The sequence below is a fragment of the Notolabrus celidotus genome, chromosome 11 (genome assembly GCF_009762535.1).
Source record: "Notolabrus celidotus isolate fNotCel1 chromosome 11, fNotCel1.pri, whole genome shotgun sequence".
In the NCBI taxonomy this organism is placed as follows: Eukaryota; Metazoa; Chordata; class Actinopteri; order Labriformes; family Labridae; genus Notolabrus; species Notolabrus celidotus.
Genome location: NC_048282.1, coordinates 22,098,664 through 22,120,539, shown reverse-complemented (window position 1 = coordinate 22,120,539; position 21,876 = coordinate 22,098,664). Strand labels below are relative to the sequence as shown.

The following is a 21,876-nucleotide window of genomic DNA, read 5'->3' as shown; positions in this document are numbered from 1 at the left end:
CCACTGTAGAGCCTTGGTTTCTGTTTGTTAAGGAGGCGGTAACATCCATCAATCCTGTGTAACATACTGTATTATTTGATAGTTAGTGCAAATGCACACTACAAATGCTTGGTACACAAAGCACCACTTTGCCTAACCAACCATTTAAAAAAAAGGTTAAATAAACAGATTAAAATAATAATTATTTGTTGATCAATCTATGGGGCATTTTGCATTAATTAGATGGGACAGCAGAGGGGAGACATGGGGAGAAGAGAAAGGGATGAGGCATGCAGCAAAGGGTTGAGGCAGGGAGTCAAATCAGTGACCACTGCGGTGAAGACTGTAGTCTCTGCACACTTCAACTGCTCAGCCAAACTGGCACCAATGATTACTTCATCTGTAAAGAGGACTGGTTTATGTGTAACATGAACAACAGATGATTAAAGACAATAGCTGAATATTTTCTGTTGCCAAACTTCACAGATCATAACATTTTCATGGACGTTTTTAAAGATTTGTCTGCCTGTGTTTTGTTAGTCTTGATATTGTCTGTCTGTGTTTTATGAGTCTTGATATTGTCTGCCTGTGTTTTGTTAGTCTTGATATTGTCTGTCTGTGTTTTATGAGTCTTGATATTGTCTGCCTGTGTTTTGTTAGTCTTGATATTGTCTGCCTGTGTTTTGTTAGTCTTGATATTGTCTGCCTGTTTTTTGTTAGTCTTGATATTGTCTGCCTGTGTTTTGTTAGTCTTGAATTTGTCTGCCTGTGTTTTGTTAGTCTTGATATTGTCTGCCTGTGTTTTGTTAGTCTTGATATTGTCTGCCTGTGTTTTGTTAGTCTTGAATTTGTCTGCCTGTGTTTTGTTAGTCTTGAATTTGTCTGCCTGTGTTTAGTTAGTCTTGAATTTGTCTGCCTGTGTTTAGTTAGTCTTGAATTTGTCTGCCTGTGTTTAGTTAGTCTTGATTTTGTCTGCCTGTTTTATGTTAGTCTTGATGTTGTCTGCCTGTGTTTTGTAAGTATTCATTTGTCTGCCTGTGTTTTGCTAGTCTTGATATTGTCTACCTGTGTTTTGTTAGTCTTGATTTGTCTGCCCGTGTTGTTAGTCTTGATATTGTTTACCTGTGTTTTGTTAGTCTTGATTTTGTCTGCCTGTGTGTTATTAGTCTTGATTTGTCTGCCTGTGTTTTGTTAGTCTTGATTCTTTCTGCCTGTTTTGAATTAGTCTTTAGTTGTCAGCCTGTATTTGCTTTTGTAAGTGTCTGTTGTATGATTTGTAGCTGTGAGGTTTTGAAGTCTTACTGTGTCTGCGTTATGTAGGTACCTACCTTGGGATTACGGATGAAATTTAGCATCTGTGCTCAGTCTTGCGCATTTACATTGATGCTCAATGCATTAATGTTGATTACTGGGCATTGTCCCAACTCAATAAATAAATAAATAAATGAATGGAAAACGATCGCATAGATTTAGGATTAGTGCCTCTGATCATTCTTGTAGCCACATAAGTTTGACTTCATTTTGCATTTACTGTATTTGTTAAGTGCTGCAAACATACATTTCCTTTTAACACCATACAATAATAATTTGTTGACAAATGTAGCCTCCTTGCCATAATTCATACACTAATTACCATGTATGAATATTGCATAACATTGAGCTAATAAACCATCTAGATGTTTGATAACCCGTACATACATTAATCATAGACTGTTAGAAACCTGGCCTGTTAATCACATTAACACAGACTGTAATCACAAGCAGACACAGACATGTAGTAAATGCAGTTACAGTTCTGTTAGAGAGAATGCACCACCATCCGTCCATGAATGCACCACTTGTTTGCTGCCTCCACAAACTCATAACTCTGTGGGATCACTTCCTGTCACCCAATCTCTCCATCTCCCTCTCTCTCTCTCCCTCTCGCTGTACCTCTCTCGCAGCCGACTCTAATTGCCAGAGATAGTGATATCATGCCAGTGACAGCCCCTGTCCGAGGATAATTGTAACCGCAGCTCCCATTTCAAACTTCATTACATTTCAAAGCAACATTTGTCAATGACTCGGCCAGAGGGAGCACTCTAAAGGCCTCTCAGTGAGACGAGAGAAAAAGCCGGCAGGAACAGAGGAGGAGAGGGAGAGGAAAAGAGAAATAGAGAGTAGCCTCCATATTTGGTTTGATTCCAAGTAGAGTGACTATCAGTTCCCACATATAACTTTCCTTTCTGGAGATGGAGGGATAGAGAGGAGGAGGTGAAGAATCACAATGTGTCACATCGCTGGGGTAATTTCATTAAGCTGCGCTCTTAGGGGGTTTAATGTGGACCCTTTGTACGGGCGTCCTAAGCTGTGCCTGACAGGATTAGGTCCCCATAATGACTCTTTAATTTGCAAACTAATTCAAGTCTGTAATTGGCCTTCTATTTAAACCACTGGAGCTCCAAATTCTAAAACTCGCTTTTTTTTATTATTATTGTTCAGCATGTCACGCATGCCACCGGGACTGCTGCGTGGGGTACGGCTGGGGAAGAGGGGGCATAGAAAGTAGTGGAAAAGGAAAGACAGAAAGAATGAAAGAAGAAAAAGAAAGACAAGGAGAGGAAATGAGCACCTGGACACCTCTTGAGATCGCCTCAGGAGCAATACAATCAGGCTCATCAGGCTCACACTCACATGCACACACACAGAGCTCATCTCTGTGTTTCCTTCCCTCTGAGGTTAGACATAAAATGACCCAGTGGTGCTACAGCGTGGTACATTTAATCCTCAATCTCCTCTCCAGCCTGAGCACCCTCTTTGGTTTATGGCCGCTGCTGCAGCGGGCTTAATGAAGAGCCGCTGGGGGAGACAGATTCTCCGTTTGTCGGCTAAATCAAGGGGAATGGGACATTCTCCATAATGTCAAAGACTCACTGGTGCGGTCATATTTTTAAATGGCAACAATCTCTCTTGATATCCTAGTTGATCTGCCTCTCTTCAACTATATCCAAATCTCTCACCCTTCCACACATTTATTTGAACTCCCTGAATAAAAAACATCTGTCTTGTAATCGCTTTTGCTGCACATTTCACTTCCATCCTTTCCTGCGTCCTTACCTGGTTTGGAGCCTTCGTCCACAGAGCCGTTGTAGACCTGGTTTTTGAACTCTGGTCTGTTGTCGTTCATGTCGATGACGAAGATGTAAAGGTCGATGGGGTTCTCTACCTGGTTTCCATTCATGTCCACAGCATGGGCTCGCAACTGGGTGACAGAAAACACAATGAGAGAGGATTAGATATTTGATCATAACTGGAGAAGAGAGTATCAATAGCCTGGGCGAGCCTTGTCTGACTCCCGTGAAAATGCAGTGTACAAGACGCAGTCTGGACACCCTTTTGTTCACCTAAAAAGTGGTGTGCGGACTTTACTCTGGTGTAACTTATAAACCAGTATGAAATGCAGAGAGGGATTTTATTGTGTTACAGTAGGATGGCACTCCTAGGAGAATGCTGCTTTGCTGCACAAAGCATAGGAGACATAGTGGCATAGATAGCCATGGATTTAAAGAAAACGTTGTAAAGTGCTGGTTTGATTGAAAAGACGCCACAATTGTACGCTGCAAGTGACCAGCCGAGGTGGGTGAGTTTGCAAATTGGTCCTGGGACATAGCTGAACGCAATAGAAATGTTCACACAGGAAGATGGTTGAAACTTTCTTCCCTCTAGAATAGAGGTAATGGGGACCTATCATCAACTACAGAGCTTTTGACCTCTACTGCAGCCAGCCACTAGGGGGAGCAGTTCTTGTGGCAGCCTCACTTCAAGCTGAGTGAGATGACGTCCATTTTATATAGAGTCTATGACCCCAACCATAGACATATAAAGAGTAGATGCCGCATCGACCACTAGTACCTATTGGCGCTGACGAGCCATGGGGCTGCCATCTTGGTCCGGTCACGTGCTCCACTCAGTGTAATCTGTTTGGCAGGCGCAATAAAGTGTCAGCGCATTTAATCAATTACTGAATACTAAACTGATTTTCCTGCGTTTTTTTTTCTTCTTCTGCAAACTTCATACATGTAGGTATGATACAGGACACATGGTTTGGCGTATTTTAATATTCATAGTGGGCTTAATAGTAATAGAATATTCTGATATGTGATATATGTGATGCATGATAGGTATTTTGCCAAACAGTGCTCTGGCATCTTGAAGTCTCTGCTGCTTCAGTTTACGTTTACAGGTAGGATCATGGGTAGGATGACCGGACCAAGATGGCGTTGGCGGCCATATTTCTTGCGCCCCAGCAGCCAATGCGGCATCTACTCTTCATATGTCTATGACCCCAACCCTGTCAGTTCCCTGCTGTATCCACTGAGGAGTGAATGAATAAAAGGGAGAAAGAACATAAATAAAACAACAACAGACAGAAAGTAGGGTTCTTCTTCTACCCTTCAAGGTAAATACTTTCACAGAATCCTTAAAAAACACACCTCTGCAGTGTTTTTTGGATTTGGCATTCAACCCTGCTCATGAAAACATGAGGCTGATAAAAATCTGCATTACTGAATAATACAGTGTCAAAGTTTTCATAAACCTAGCTCACTTTATCAAACAGGGTCAGGAGTGGAACTGAGGATATTTTTCTTGCAGAGGACTGCCTTTACGATCTTTTACTTTTCCAGACTTCTTATCTCTTTTACTTTTAGTCCCTAGAAGTTTTTATCTCAGCAAAAAACAAAACAAGAAACATCTTCTTTTATGGGAAGTTGGCTCTGTTGCAAAGGCAAGGTGTCTGTTTCAGGATCGCCGTGTTGGATCCCAGGCCAACATTCTGTCTGCTTTTGTTTGAAAGCGAGTCCTGAGATCTCCCTCACTTCCCTCTGACTACACAAATACAGTCAGCCCATCTTGAATTCAACTCAGCGCAGCTCAGATCAATTGAATAAGCAACTTGGATTTCTCACAAAGTTTTGGACATGCTGTAAAATGAGTCCTGACTGCTTTCTCTTTTATGAAGTGTGGAGGGAAAAAGAACAAGAGAAAAAAAATAACTGAATTATCAGGGAAATGTCGAGCTTGTATGTATGCTTGTGGTTCCTCTCCATATGTGAAGGTCAAACTATCCAATTGAAGTGGAATTTCAAAACAAACTCCTCGCTTCTCTGTAAAGCTGTTTACCTAACGCGGGAATGTTTATATCCCTGAACATGACTTATTCAGTGATATCCCTGTCAGTGAGAAGTACAGAGGATGTGTAGTTCATATCATACACAGAGGTAAAAACTGGATTCAGATGCTATCATGTTGCTCGTAACAACATAGGGAGGTAATATTTGTTCCGTTGAAATGTCAGCAATCAATTTCTGAAAAGGGACTCTTCATCTAAACTTCTTTAATATTTGGGATATTCACCCAAAGGGAGGATTAAGGATGAAGGAAAAGAGGTCAAAATGGACGCGACGGGAGGAAAAATGAAAAACACGTTAGAACCAGATAAAGATGGAAACTGTAACATGAGAAGACCTTTTTTGTCATGTGAGGAGAATTAAGGCAACATTGCTCCTTCCATCCGAGCATGCCTGATGGGAAAAATGCTGCCTGGCCACTGCAGGAGCATGAGAGCAAGATAAGTGAAATAGCCCCCGGGCTTGATGTGGCAGGAAATAGAATAAGCAGCATTCTCCATCGGCTTCTTCCCCTCAGAGAGGTGAGGATCCTCTCCACTGCCGTCCATCCTCTCCCCTCCACCCCACCAAAAATTGTGCCTTCGGGTCTCCAAGAGGTTAATTTGACTTTACTTTTCCCACTGCATTGTCTGATCCGTTCTGCACCCAATATCCGCGCTGCTGCCATTGCCTATCGCATCTCCCTGTGCTGGAGCAGGCAAGAAGCCAGGCCCCCCTTATCTCCACCCACCCTCATCCCTCCATCCTGAAAGCACCCACACCCTAATTCAATAACAGCAGGAGTCAAGAGATTACCGCTATGTTTAAAGAAGGCATAATGTAGTTCGGGTCCACATTAAAGTTATTATCTTGAAGGGCAGGGGGAGAAAACAGACCGAACCAGGCAGCGCTTGGTATTTGGCAAAGAGGCACCGTCTTGATGGAGAAAACAGCAGACCCATAAACTCTTTCCTTGTAAGCATCTTGTTTTGAATTTCAGTGTTCCTTCTTTTGAAATCGAAAGTACCAGACCATAACTTTGTTCTATCCTTGCATGAAACATAAAGTAGACAACAGAAAGAGCAGAAGGTCAGATTCAAATTTGTGTTTGTTGAAGCCTTCCAGGGTTGTATTTCTCTGTCTGTAACCCGTCTTTTATGTTTAGGGTTGGGGATATTTTTCAACAGAAAACTTAATTGCTTTCCTGTTTCTCTAACACAGTACACAGGGGGGGCACGGATTAATAAAAACAATACACCCAGTTCTGCATTGCTAACTAGGGCAACTATGTATATATGGGATAGAAGTGAAATGGCAGGTAAACGTAGTAGCATAGCAGAGTGATATTTGACAGAAAACAACGTAGATCTGTTACCCTGTGACACTTCAGGGCAGAGCCACGCTCATCAAACAGCATCTGTTACCACGGCTCTACCTGCTTCAAAGTGTGTTAAAAATCAATGTTCGTGTATTTGTATGTATATATGTATTTCTATTTATTTTATTACTTCTCTTTGTTTATTTTGTCATTAAAAATTATTTTTCAACTAAAATTTTCTTCACGTGTTTTCTATAAATCAATTTATCTGTTTATTTCATTCATTTTATTTTTAACATTATCAATTTTATTTTATTTCATTTCACGTCTGAGCCCCTGTTTGATTGTATTTGTTTTGTCTTGTTGTTACATTAATAAAGTTACAAATAATATATATATATATATAAAAATCAATTCTCTAAAGTCCAAGATGAGTAGGATCGGTGACTGTAGCTGTGACTAGAGGCCAAATGAACAGCTGTAAATATTATAACTCCTGACGGCCGCCGCTGATCGTAGTTAAGCTACTTCAATGAAAAACATTTGATTACCGAAAAACTTTTCACAATAAAAGTCCCCTAATGTTACGTAGTCCAAAAAACTTTACTTTGAAAGGGCTATAGCAGGAAGCAGCATGTTGTCAGGTGTAGTAACTTGACAGAACTCAAAGAGTGAAATAAAGTACCGTTCGATGTCTAAATTATATGAACAGGGGAGTAGGAGCGGAAAGGAAATTCAGATAATACAGATTTAGTGAGAAGCTACAAAGTCCTGAGTTCTGAACAAAAAGGGGATTATAAAATCATCTCTCTGTGTTCCCTGGCTCAGACATGAGTTGGGATGTTGCATGGCAGACTTGTTTGATGGAGGTCAAAATGAGTTAACATATTTTCACATGCATGATCCCTTATCATGTTGTAATACCGCAAAATATAATTACCTCAAAAATCAATTATACAAAAAAGGAAATAATCAATTAATCAATTAATCCAAAAATAAATAAATGAACTAATTAATGAAGGAATCAATAAATACATAAATAGGTAATATAATATATATGTAAATGGCAAATAGTATGTGTGTCTATGTATGGTTGGGGGGGGGGCATGGAAATATTTTGGGCCCCCCGCAGAACCACTGCTCTAACAGAAAGTACCTTGACAAGCCTTCCTCATCTGATTACTCGTACATCGTTACCTCGTCCCATCTGATTTCTCCCTGCACTTTGTATTCTGCACTAACTAACACTTTCCCTCTACAGCAAACATGCAGTTTAACTTGCACGTCCCTCTTAACAAATCACCTCATTGATTGGAGTTTCTCCTGGGTTTAAATCTGCTCAGCTCTCATTAAGAGGTGGGGGCCTGCCAGCCCACAGGGACTGTAAGTCAGACTACAACTCACATATAAATTCAAGGAAAGCGGCAGGTTCAGAGGCAGAGAAAAACAGACACAAATTTAAACTGATGAAACCAGCGTTGTTACTCTCTAAAATCTCTGTTGGGAGCTCTAATTTTAAGAAGTCGATTAAATGGTGAGAAGACTAGCTTAAGCAGCAACATTAAGACATTCCTTCAAGTCTAAGTGCACCTTGACGTAGCTGCTGACAGGGGCGTCTTATGGGGGAGAAAAGTTAGGATGATTCTAAGGGCCCATGACTGACAAGAGCCCTTGAAGATATCAGAACTATACATTTTTCCATATTAAATTTTGAACCTAACACCATAAGAGAAAACTTTCTTCACAGTGTTCTGATAAAAATAACCCTCTCTCTGTCTGTCTTTATTGTCTTGGCAAAACAGTAACATTCAGACAGCTTCTGTATTGCCAAACTTCCCCCCTCTAAGTATATAAAATGGTTTGGTCCTGCCCTGATATGTGGCGCGAGCACTTCTACGTGACAGTGAGTGAGGAGTGAAGGATGCTCAGTGCTGCATCATGTCAAGATTCCAGGAAAGACAGGACATAAAATAAATACAGAAGAGGGCATAAAAAGGTTGACAATATGTCATCCAGTTTCTCTCTGTGAATGTTAGAAATAAAAACTGATAACACAGTTCACGTTAAATTAACTTCTTATGCTCTTCTTACATAACTACCTCACATATTATGGGGCTAGCATCCCTCTGAAAAAATTTTGTGATAGCTTACTAAACCGATGTTTTTAAGATATTTTTTTTGCACACATGAAACAATGTTTTCCAGTGGTACGAGACATTGATCACTGCTTTTGATGTAATTATCACTTGTAACTTGAGGATGTACTGGAGTTCGTTTTTGTACCTTTCAAAATAAAGGTTTAGAAGCCATTTTAATTAAAGTTGAGACTTTTTACCTGCTGAACTTTGGTTATGGGTGGGTCCAGCAATTATATAGGACAGGAGGCGCAGGTGTGTGTAAAAACGTTTTCTTTGTTTGGGTTAGTTGGAGCATCATGATGAATGTTTCCTGTCCATGACCTAATTTAAGCCTGTTTTGAGCATAGACTGCATATAAAATGGACAGCGTTGCTCCGCCTTTTCACGTTGTACAGTTTTGAAGCCAAAAAACCCTGTTCCAATGCACAGCCATTGTGCAGCCAGAGTCTGCGCTGTAGAGAATTTCGGTGGTTGCCACTGTAATTTATGTGTTGCCACGGTAACAAGCTCCACAATACAGCGTAGCGTCACAAGATCCTTTGGAGTTTCCCTCTACAGCAGCTGTCAATCAAAGTGAATCCAGGAGTAAAACCCTGTTTTTTAAATTCTAAACTCTAACTTTTCAGAAAAAAGAGGCCTTGAACACAAAACAGTCAAATAATAACTACATATCACCACAGCATACATTCGTACGATGTGTATTTATTCTTTAAAGTCTGACTGCAGCCCCAATCAAATGAATGGGGTAGACAGAGTTTTTGACCTATACTGCAGCCAGCCACTAGGGGGAAGAGTTTTTGTGGAAGCTTCACCTCCAGCCGAGCGAGGTGCACCCCTGGTTTTGAGGGTTTTTTTGTGTGAAAGAACATGGAAATCTAAAAGGACTGTTGGAAGTTTTGACTCATGGAATGAACTGAGAATGAACTGTGGACATGTGAGTTGATTCTTTTTTATGAATGACGGTGGACACATTTCAGGACTAAAATGCAGCTCCAACGAGCCAAGTGACATTTCTAAACTAAATCAAGAAATCTGCCACTACAAAAGCTATGTTTAATCAAAATGGGACATAAATCCACCAGGGAGTAAAATTTACAGTTTACTTCATCTGTCATTGGCTAGTGACCTCCAAAAATTTGTGGGCAAAACATTTTTTTTCACCATCCAAATAAAAAAATCATGCCTTATTTGATTTAAAATAATTACCATCCGTTTTTATTATGAAAATCCAACTGAAGCATCACTTAAAGAATACAGTTATGTACAGATAAAAATTAGATTATTGCTATTTTATTAGGTTATACTTCATTTCAAGGTGTCTGCTGCATCATCATGTATTGGAAATATTCAAAAGTGCAACCTTTTACATTGACTGAGTGAGCCAAATGTCTGTCTCACAGCTTTAACAGGAACGTTCCATTTAACCCGCAGGAAAAGGGAAAAGAATAAAAAACATCAACTGGACGTCAAAAATTTTTTGTTTGTGGTGGCCTGACGCCAGGAATGTGTCGCCACATCTCCCTTGAAACGCTCTCCACGCCGTGCTTCTTCAAGCAAAGGGAATGAATAGAACTCCAGTAGCTGACGTCACACCGTTCCCGACATACCAAAATCACAACACAAGTATGGCATGGCGCAAGGGTCAAAATAGCATGACAGTCGGCAGAAATGGGCGAAAGTATGAAAACAAAATCTCACATTCAATACAACATTTCCCATCGGCCACTGGCGGGTGTGTATTTTTGTTTTACACGCCAAACAATTTTTTTTACCCGCCATTGCCGCTTGGCGTGTGTTAATTTTACGCTCTGAAAGCAACCTACGCATAAGACAGTTAAAATGGCAAAATAAAAGCAGAACAAAGGAGAGCTGCATGAGGCAGTACCTTCTCTAAAGCTTTGGAAAAAAAAACTATTCTTCACACAAAATTCCTTGTTCTTGTTAATGAAGCAGTACAACCTGCACTGATTATACATAGTAGGCTTAGCCTTTAAATATTTATTAACTACTAATCAATCCTTTACCAAATGATCAAATACTCAATCCCATTGTCCAAAGATTATTGCATCAATGTCTACACAGTGTAATACTTTACGGTTGATTTGGTTCTCAGTACTGAAGTGGTGAGGCCGAATGTGAGATTTTTCATGGTGCTCAAATCCCTGGTGGTGCCCCTGTTTATTGACTCACTGACTCACTGATGTTCTAACCAGCATGCAGAGAAACAAGGTTGAGAGGAAATTTTGTATTTTGCTTTTAAACCAGCACAGCGTGGATGAATCAAAGAAGACCAATCATGCTGCACTGGGCCAACATCAATTCAGCATGAGGTCAGTTGACTGTCTGAAGGGCACACTGAAAGAAAAAAGAGTATTCTAACTTTTGAGGTTTCATGCTTATTGGCTTCTTTATAGTACTGTATGCATGTTTGATACAGGCTGTATACCTGTACATTAAAATGGCTGTGAAAAGTGATAACTGTAAAAGAAGCTTTTAAAATTCACGGAATTTTGCAACCCTAATCAGCTGGGAGATAATGTCACAGCGGCGGCATGGAATCCTGTCTCCCTCCTCTCTTTTGTTCTCACCAGTTTCTGTTTGATCGTGTAGGGGTTACTCGTCATTTTACCTAACCTTGTTTTCTCCTGTTTTTGTTCGTTAGGGAGGTAAGTAATTATATTTTGGTTTCTCTGATTCTTCAGGTTAGTTGCAGTGCGAAATATTTGTTTGCTTGGCCTTGGTTCACCCTGAAGTTAATTCCAGTTAATTCCTAAGTTGCTGTAACACAATATAATTTATGTAAATAAATCCTTTTGTTATACTCTCAACTATTAGTCTTTGTGGCTGTTTGGGTCTTGGGAAATGGGTATTTTTTTTATGTTGGCCACTCCTAGACGAGGCATAAGAGCAAGAGAGCGGGCAGTCGCTGTCATTTTCCCATCCCATCCCGTTCCTTTCTAATATACACACATTTTTTTTCTTTCCTTGTGTTTGACTTTTATTAAATCATCAATCCTATTATTTGAAAGAGGATGTACACTTGTGATGTTATGCACACTGGTTGTGATTAAGCCTTTCTTTATGTTTATATAGTACACAAGGAAAAGACTTATATGCCAGAGGGTTAATTGGCTGCATAATAAGGTTTGTGGGCTTTGTTTCAAAGGTCAAAGCTTTTCTCTGTGTGCGTGTGCGTGTGCGTGTGCGTGCGCGCGTGCTTTAGAAAGAGACACACTCACATGGTAAGAGGAGCGATGTTCTCGATCCAGAGGTTTGGTGACGAACATCTTCCCAAGCACGGGGTCGATGTTGAACACCTCGTTGGGTGGTTGATCTGCTCCCACTCCTGTGATGCTGTAGCGGATGGAGATGTCCTGGTCCTGGTCTGAACGGATCTGCATCACAACAGAGAGGGGGAGAACACACTCAGCCATATTGTGAATCACACATGAAACACGACTTCCCCATCTACTCTTCTTTAACAGTGAGGAAACTAAAAGCAGCCAAACTGCATTGTTTAGCTTGTTTATTATTCAAACAGCAGCTTGTGATCTACAGCCCTGGAGTTTGATAATTTTGTCCTTACACAATGACGGAAACCTGATATTGCACATTATTGCTTGAAACTTGCACAGAAGCAAACAAACAAACCCAGATTTATAGTTTTCATCTAGCTGGCATTTCTAGCTTCCATATATTCAAGGATTCCATTAGTGTTGCTGCAGGGAGCTCTGTGTATTGTGTTATACAGAATGGGACAGTTTCAAAAGAAAAAATTTAATTTGATATTTTGGGGAAGGGGAAATTAAATCAACAGATACTTACTGTTAAAATGAGAGTCAGGTAGTGATTTATTAAGAATTGCTGGGCCCGAGCTGGGACCATAGACGTGTTGTGAACAAAATTGACAATTAGAGAAGAAAGTAAAAATATGAGGTTGCCATTGTGTAATTAGGGAAGCCACAACAAGCACCACAACAATAAACACACTCAGAGGAGGGAGAAAATGGGCCTGAAGCAAATAATTGTCTCAAATCCAGGGGCGCACACGAGGGGAGAATTATTTAATAACTGTGGGAGATGGGGAGCAGAATGTTCTTTAAGAAATAGGCCTGTATTTTGGTTCAGCTTCCATTTCCAGATAGACAGTTAATAGGTGCATTAACTGCACTGCTGGGCCTGTGATTTGGCCTGCAGTGCTGTGTAATTGGGATTCATTTGGAGGAGTTTTTCAATTTAGTGCCCAAATAGGGTCCAAACCTCTGAGCATCCCATCTTCGTCCATTAACTGCATGACATCCCATGAACATCAGCCGGTGTATCAAAATGACTCAATCATGCTCTCACTTCAGTACGCAGTGACATACTGTACTTGAATACACAAATTCACACACACACACACACACACACATGCAGACGCAGAGGAACGGCTGAACATTTTCTTATGATCAATGAGTAATTTAGGGAAAGAGCCTGAGTGCACCACAAGAGGAAGACCGTTCAAAGTTGTCTCCATCTTTCACCACTTGAGGAACCAATTTAGCCGCACTCTTGACATAGCAGGAATCCTGCCCTGCTGAGAAAATAGCTCCAGCTACTAACAAGGATATGGAACGGACATACAGTATTAGACAGGTGTCATCCTGACTCTTTCTGCAAGTGGAGTAAAAACCTGTCACCATCCCTGACGATGCCAATATCACAATTTTCACTCCCATGCTCTTCATCTGCATCACTCTCAACTATCTCTCTATAGAGAGATCTTTTTGGGATCAGGTTTAAGCCTAAAGTCCACAGGATGAGTTGCGTTGCGCTACAGCTGAGCCACGCACGTCACAGCCGATATGTTCCCATTCTAGTCAATGCTGTAGCGTCCACAGGGCGCTGCGGCACGTCTCATGGGAGTGTGCCCTGTGCTTTGAGCTGGCGCTACCAAAATAGCGTCCTGTGGAGCAGGGCGCAAGCCTTTGGACGGAGCAAAGCCGTGTCGCTGATAGAATGCGGCATACACGCATCCTGTGGATTTTCAGGTTTAGACACTACAGTTGAGGCCAAAATTATTAGCCCCCCAGGAATTCTGGAACATTCTCCTTAAATTCGGCCCGATGTTTGCATCATTGATAAAACTTGATATAAGCAAACATTCACTGGCGTTCTTTAGTAGCTTTGGTACATTTTGGAATGTAAAATAAATTTTTTGGATAGCTTTATATCAAATATAGTGAAAAATGGGGTGGTCAAAAATATTTGCCCCCATGTGAGTTTTTGCTTTTAAAACACATCTGTGTAGTCAGCTGGTTTCCTAACAACACCTGTCGGTCAATTGGCTCCCTAACAATACCTGAGCATCCAATCAGCATTGAGATTTACTTAAGGGACTCCAAACAGGGCACTTGAATACATTATTGAGATAGACTACCCTTACTGACCATGCCGAAGACAAGGGAACTCAATCTTGAACCAAGAAAGAAGATAATTGAGGCTCATAATAAGGAGGAAGGCTATACTGTCATTTCCAAGCGTTAGCTGAACGTTGCATCATTGCAAAGTACAGAGTCAAATTCCATAAGGAACAAACCTAGGAGTGGTAGAAAATAGATTTCAAGAACTCTGGAGAGGAAAGTAGTCAAAGATGTCAGCAAGAAGCCCTGGACAATTAACAAGATGATTGTTGCTGACCTGACCTCCTCTGGAGTTTGAAGGAACACAGTTATGAGGGATCTTCATCGTGATGGGCTTCAGGACCATCCTCCCAGAAGAACCCCTTTACTCAAAGAGCAGCGCATCAGAGCCAGACTGAGGTTTACCCGTAAACATTTGAAAGGTAAAGATGAGCTTTGGAAGTCCATCCTTTGGTCTGATGGAACTGTTTGGGCACATGGATGTTGATTATGTTTGGCCAAGAAAGGGAGTCCTTCACCCCTAAGAACACTGTACTCACAGTTAAACATGGTGGAGGAAGCATCATACTGTGGGGCTGTTTTGCAGGTCAGGCACAAGGAGCCTTGTTCGGGTGCATGGCATCATGAAAAAAGAAAGTTATGTTGACATTTTGAGGGATGATATGAAGAACTCTGCTCTTACTCTAAGCTTAGGTCATTGCTGGGTCTTCCAACAAGACAATGACCCAAAGCATACGTCAAAATTGGTCCAGAAGTTGTTAAAGGACACCTAAACCAAGGTCCTGGAGTGGCCCGTGCAGAGCCCAAATCTCAATCCTGTTGAGAATCTGTGGCGGGTGCTCAAAGTGAATGCTCAAAGTCAATATAATATCCTTATCAAACATAGTGAACGTTTAGACTTGTTATTTTGGAAAGAAATAAACTATAAACATTTATTGTTAATGTTCATTTTAATGGAGAAATGAAGGGCTTTATCTGATTTCACAAGGGGGGCTAATAATTTTGTCCTCAACTGTACATGAGGAGCTGTCACAACATTCCACCAATGCTATTTGTGTGTGTGTGTGTGTGTGTGTGTGTGTGTGTGTGTGTGTGTGTGTGTGTGTGTGTGTGTGTGTTTTCTTTGGGGAATAGTGGGGAGGAGAGCGTCAGAATGCTCTGCACATTTCTCCCTGAATTACTGCTGACAGCTATGATAATTAACGAGCTGCAGGCATCCACTACTGTTACTTCAAAGAAACTCTTCCCCTTAAACACCAACAAACCAGCAAATATCCAGCTAGCAACTCAGCTGAACTCTCACATGTACCGCCATTACCCTCCTCTACAGGCTTCAGCCCGCCGACTTCATCTACCTCTCCTTTCGCATTAGGAAATACAAGCAATTATTACACATCCCACTGCCAAACTGGCATCCCCCCACATTCTTCCTCCCCGTTTCTCCTCCCCTCTCCTTGTCTACCCTTTCCTCTGCCCTCCCTCCTCCTCTCCGACTTCTTCCCTCTCATCAACCCCCCCCCCCTCCCTGCTGTACCCTCTCATCTCTCTCTCTCTCTCTCTCTCTCTCCCTCTCTCTCTCTCAGTCTCTCTCTCTCTCTCTCTCGCTCTCTCTCTCTCTCTCTCTCTCTCTCTATCGCTTTCTTCGCTTCAGGTCTCCACGGGGACAGAAGCCATGCATGAAAAATGAAATTACTTCAATCCGTTGGCCTTGGCAGTGGCGTATAAATCCTCACCAGTTAGGAAGTGATAGCTCTCCATAATTCCATTTGGGTTTTCCCCGCCCCCCTGATTTCCCACCCGTTTCCAAGTCGTTCCTGCTTGGGGGGGAAAGAGATTCAGCTGCATGTTTCCAGAGTCATTCCAGCCAATTAGCTCTCCCTCCCACAACGTTCACGTGAAGCTTTTTAAAACTGTTAAGGGAGGGCGCCGCGATCCTTACCCTCATCTGTTTCTACTATAAATATTTGTGCGGGGTTGCATGTGCACTTATTGGATTCAAGCATGCACAACTGTGCTTTGTCTGGCTTGTGATTGATAATGTATGTAAAAACACGTGTACACACATGGTTGTGCATTAAAACATCCAATTACGGATGTCAGGGAAATGAATCAGCTAGCTGTTGTAGCATGTTGCCAATATCCTCCTTTAATCACAGAATACATTGACAGGCAGGGCGCCGCCTCTAAAGTGAGCCCTCTCACTGTCACTCTGACATTTTAGCTTCAGAAAGAGTTGTAAAAAGCACAGCATGAGATGAACACGAAGAGCTGATCCAAGCTGAACAAGTACTTTTTATTTCTTTTAATGAAAATATAGGAAACTGTGTCACTTCCTCTTTGTCTTGCTACAGTGCAATCTTGCTCCTCAGAAACACACACACACACACCCCACACACACACACATTGAGTAATAACTAACAAAGGAATTCATTTTCAAGAGCTCCGATGATAATCAAAAACAGTTTTTCAATAGTTTTTCCCTTTCTGTTATTGCCTATTTTTATTTTTCCTTTTAATAGTGTGTATGCACGTGTGTCTACAAGGGAGAGAGAGTGGACGAAGAGTGCTCAGCTAGCAGAGAATGATAGCCAGATGGAAAAAGAGAGAAGAAGACAGAGAGAGAGAGGGAGAGAGTCATGACTGTATCATCCGGCATCAGAAACCAGACACTGTCTAAATGACCTATTTGTCGATGGATCAAAGCAATTCCCTTCATTACTGACAACTTGTCTGCTTCTTAAGGAGATCTTATCAGTGAGCTTAGCTCCCTTCTGCCAGGCAAAACTGAATCAAACGAGAAATTATCATGCTACTGGGTCTTCGGGGAGAACAGAGGAGAGGAGATGAAGAGAAGGGAATGAATAACACAGAGGTGCCGTTCTAACACAGTCACCAGGGTGCAGAGGAATTAATTCTCGTTTAAAAATTCATGTTCATTTCAAACTATTCTCTGGCTTAGATGTGACATTGTGCAGCATGTTGTGAGAATACACCACAACATGTTTAAGTATCAAGGTGAAATATATCCATCCAAATTAAAAGATGATTGTGACATATTTGCAAAGATGTTAGCAGCTGTATGAAAGATGCCATATAAGTAAAGTTCTTTAAACTGAGTTGCCAGAAATCGAAAAACCTCAAGAGGGTCATGCAACCCTGAAGAAATAGATGTTTACAACATTAACTCCAACGCAATAAGATGTGGGGTAGAAAGACGACTGAAAACACCTTAAATTAAAGGCCATCCAACGAAACGCCCTCATATACCCCAGCCTTAAAAAATCATTAGAAACATCCTAAGAGAGACAATAAAAATTGAAGGCAATAATAACACAATCAATATTTTGATATTAAACAAGGATCCCATGGCTATTTGGATGTGAAAGGGGGGCGCATATAGATATGAAAGCGAGACTTTTCACCTGACTCTGATCCACAGAGCTTTAGAGTGAGTCTGTGTCCTGATTAACTCTTACTGCTGCAGCGCTGTTAACTCAGGTCACATCCAGCAGGTAAATGTCATCAAGACAATTTCAACGCGATCATGTGTCCTGTCTTTAACATATATGCTCCTTTAAATGCAAACACCTGGGTCCAGGACTGAAATTAACATGTACCACAGCAAAGGTTCAGCTTATTGCTAAATACATGTCTGCCTTCTGAAGTCATTTTCAAGTCTGCATCAGGATTTTATTTTTGTCTCCTTGTTGTGAGCAGCATTTGAAAAATTACTACATGATTTATTCCACCCTGTCGTGAATTTCCTCGAGGTGTAAACATTTCTCTCTTATACAATCTTATAATGCTTCCTGTGGGTGGTGTTTAATGAGTTTGGTATGAAAGTTGATAATAAGAACATGATACACAATTGTGATGATATGAGGGGTGAGTTATAAATCCTTCACCTTAACAAACACTTAGGAATGTCTTTATATTTGTGCATGACTCATGTGCATTCAAGTGTGTTCTTGAGTTCATTAACTCATCCACCACAATCCTGATTGGTCTTACTTTTTCATTATTTAATTCAGACAATCCTGGAATAGATTGTATCTGTTGTAATAAAGCTCTGCTCCTCTAGGGGCAGTGTGGGTGCAACTGTGTTGTAATTTGCATTGTACAGAGGCATCTCTTGACTAGACAAGCTGTTGTGTACAAAACATAATGGTGGAAGCAGTGGGTTGTAACATGAAGTCAGTACCTATGACATAAAAAGCTGATGTCTTGACACATTTAGATTAAAATGTAAAACTTGAACAGAAGGTATGTTGTGTGTAGGTTCTGTGAGGTCCAATTAAAATACAGCAACAATAAGACATCTTGCGCAACGAGCCGTACCATGCAAGCTGAGGTTCTACAACCTGTGGATAAAGCTAAACCGGCAGATCACAAACAAATGCAGCTTCACAACTAGGGATGTAAGGATATATCGCAAGACGGTAAAAAATTGATACAAATAAGGATGGATTAAAATTGATTCAACAAAATTTGTATCAGGATATTATTTTTAAACAGGAGAAGGCACTATCTGCATTTCACTCTGCTTGTTCAGCATCATTAAGTCTCTTGCGCTGCTCTCTCGTCACTCGCTGAGTGGAGGTGTTTTAGCTTTAAAGCATGTTTCAGAATCAGCTGACTAAAGGTGTTGCTCACAGCTGAGACGCTCAGCTGGGGGCTGCAGCTGAGTGACAGGTCTCCACGAGCGCTTTTTCTACGCCACCGGTGATTCTGACCCAGTTGTGCTCCCGGCTGACACCTTACCGCGTTTAAATGCTTATTTTTCTCAATAAGAACGAGAAAATGATTCTGTTGCAGTAAATCCACATGTTGTAGTCTGAGTCTTCACTCAATGACCATGCGTCCACAGACATTATTTATAAGCCTGCTCCTCACGTTGATATTCAGCGTGTTAACATTTTGAAGACCTCAATATGATCCGTAGCTGTTTAATACCGTCAGTAATATACACTGTGTTGTGAAGGAAAATTTGATTCAGGGGAAAAAGAAGCATTTGGCATTATTTTTGACATGGAAAACATTCACGTTTTTTTAATGATTAAACGATAATTGATCGTTAACATTTCCAAAGATCGATCACGGAAAATACTTGAAGCTTACATCCCTAATTTAAAGAGATTGACCTTATTTGTTTTCATATTTAAAAATTTCATTTGGGAATTGTTCACTTTCCATTTCTCTATGATTGTTCTGAAAGTTTCCAGCAAGATATTTTTGTATGGTGATTTAAATTTTTTGGGAAGTTGTGGAAAAAAAGTGTGCAGTGGTTTTATTTGAGTTACAACTAGGGATGGGTACCTTTCACATTTGAACCGATACGGTACCGATACCCGGTACCTGGGAATCGGTACCAGTACTCAACGGTACCAATTTTCGGTACTTTTGCGTGTGTTTATGTGTTAATAAATGTTAATTTGTTTAATAATAAAATCTAAATTTTTTATTTATTTAACGTATTAATTTAATTTAACATGAAATGAACAGAAACAGGTTTATATAGGGGATTAGATATATTAGCTGACACGTGCTCTTGGCGTTTAATTGCTCTTTCTGGAGTTTATCAATGAACACACGTGAACGCCTGCAGACAGGAAAAAGTCTGTTCTCCGTCTCTTTATAATAACAGGACACACAACTTACTTGTTGGGCATTCACGCACACACGAACGGTTATAAACAGGGCAGGTAGTCGGAGCGAGAGAGTCCATCTCAACCATAGACTGTAGATAAAAACTAAACTTTAATCCACCTGCAGTTCTGCCTCGTGGTGAGTGCGCGCGCCCGTCAGCTGCAGGCTCCATTTGGCGCGCTCCCTCGCAGATGCAGAGAGCAGAGAGCAGAGAGCAGAGACATTCACCCGATCAGCCTCTGACTTTATTAAAGGGCGAAAGTATAAAAAAAATCGCCTATTCTTCAACTCCCTCACAGTCACAAGGATTCGTCTCGGTACCGAAACATGGTACCGTTTGATTTTACATGAATCGGTACTCGGTAGTACAGACGGAATTCGGTCGGTACCTATAAAAGTACCGAATTCGGTACCCATCCCTAGTTACAACACACCTTAAAAATGAAAAAGGATTACTTTGTTTACAAAGAAATATAAGGGAAAAAATATATATTGCAACTGTTCATATCTGAGAATTGAAATAAAATAATAGTTATTTAAATTTTGAGTTCAATCCAGTTTTCTTGAAAATCATCAGAGAATCGTGAGTGAATCGTATCGTGAACCAAAAATCGGGATTCGAATCGATTCGTGGGTTGAGTGTATCTTTACATCCCTATTCACAACCCATTTGTTTGCTAACTGCATTCAAGCTCTGTGCTCCCACCATCTTCAGCTGTAAGGAAGCTATTAAGAAGGAGGGCCATAAGGAGATATACTGGAACCATGCCACATCATAACAACAAGGAAATACAGGACAGAAGTCACCATTCTGAAGCGATACGCGGAGATGAAGGAAGCAGCTGTCAAGTTGTTGGCACTTATTGGGATTTTTTGACATCCAAAGCAATGGACCCCTATGAAACTATCACTCTTCATTTAATTTCTAATGAGTGGCAATCAGGGTCAAATTTCCTGTATATGTTCCCTTTAGAGCAGTCTTCAGCTTTTTAGTCTATCTTTAGTAGTTTAGTAAACAATCGGGTTTATCTCCTCTTCAACCTAACGTGACCTTTGGCTGATTTATATCTCTGCTGGTTGTACCTTCAGGTGCTTCAAGTTCAAACTCCGGCGATGTTGGGTGTCTCTGCTTTGTGTGATAGCAGAGCATTTCTGAGCGTTGCTGAGCATATTACCACTGCATTTGTTTGCCTCAGCATTCAAGCTTTTCCTCAGCCCACGCATCTCTCACCATGGCAGATTAAGAGAGAAGGCGCCATATGTAAACAAAGGGGAGCAACATGGAGAGGCTTAGGGCTCCAGTATACACAGTTTGAAATAGAATTTGCTGTGTTCACAGAAAATGTCAATGCCAGCCCACTCATTATGATTACATGTCGGTCCTCCTTACGACAGAATGGAGGTGTTGTGAAAGTGAGCAGACCAGGAAGAGGAAATAAAAAGAAGACAGTATAGATGTTCCCCTGGTGTTTTTTTCAAAGAAATACTGAAGGACATATCTGGCTTGTTTTCTAAACCAGACATGAAGATAGAAGGGAGAGTTTTTTTGTGAGAATGATGGATGAGGAGGTGTATTTGTGCCAGTCAGATGGATGAACTCACAAAACAAGAGGCTCCTTTCATTTAATATTGCCCATCAATCCATCAATCTTGTTAAAAAGAGGGCCATCTCCCTGACAAAACATTGGTTGTAAAACAGTTAGTACGTGTCAAAAACACGATCAAAATCAATCAAAATCAGAGCATGAGAACATCTTTTCAAACATAATCTACTTTCCAAACCCCCAGAAATAAGCAAGTAGCATGATCAATGCGTCTTGTCTCAGTTTTCTATGCGCTAATCTTGTTTCACTATCAATCCCCACTAGTTTACAGGTTGTTTTCTCTGCCGAGTTTACATTCAGCACATCAATTATACATGCAGGACATTACATATTATAATTGATCTTCGTACACTTGGAAGCTTTTGAAGTACAGGTACGGCAGCTTTGAGATAATCTCCAGTTTAGTATGTACAGAGAACTGCAATTACCATATGCATGCCTATAAAGTTCTCGGGGCGCTGTGGGTGAGATTGAAGCAATTATCATACACATTATAAACACTGTAGATCCTTGTGTATTGGAGAATATGGTTCAAAGGCGTTGCTTGTTTTGTTTGGCTGTTTCTTTGGGGGCTGACTTCAGCGGGTGACACACAGGTCACATTTTTTAGATGATAAATTATAAATAGTAACTTAATTTAAA

General features: G+C 40.8%; 1 protein-coding gene across 1 annotated transcript in view; it reads right to left on the bottom strand.

Moving 5' to 3' along the window:
* Window positions 1-21,876, bottom strand: part of LOC117821268 (cadherin-4-like) — a 334,441-nt gene that overhangs the window by 50,756 nt on the left and 261,809 nt on the right. The window contains exons 7-8 of the mRNA XM_034695419.1: window positions 11,822-11,977; window positions 3,076-3,220 (exon numbers count right to left, since the gene is read on the bottom strand). Of these exons, the coding sequence (XP_034551310.1) occupies window positions 3,076-3,220; window positions 11,822-11,977 (301 nt within the window). The remainder of the gene's footprint in view (window positions 1-3,075; window positions 3,221-11,821; window positions 11,978-21,876) is intronic.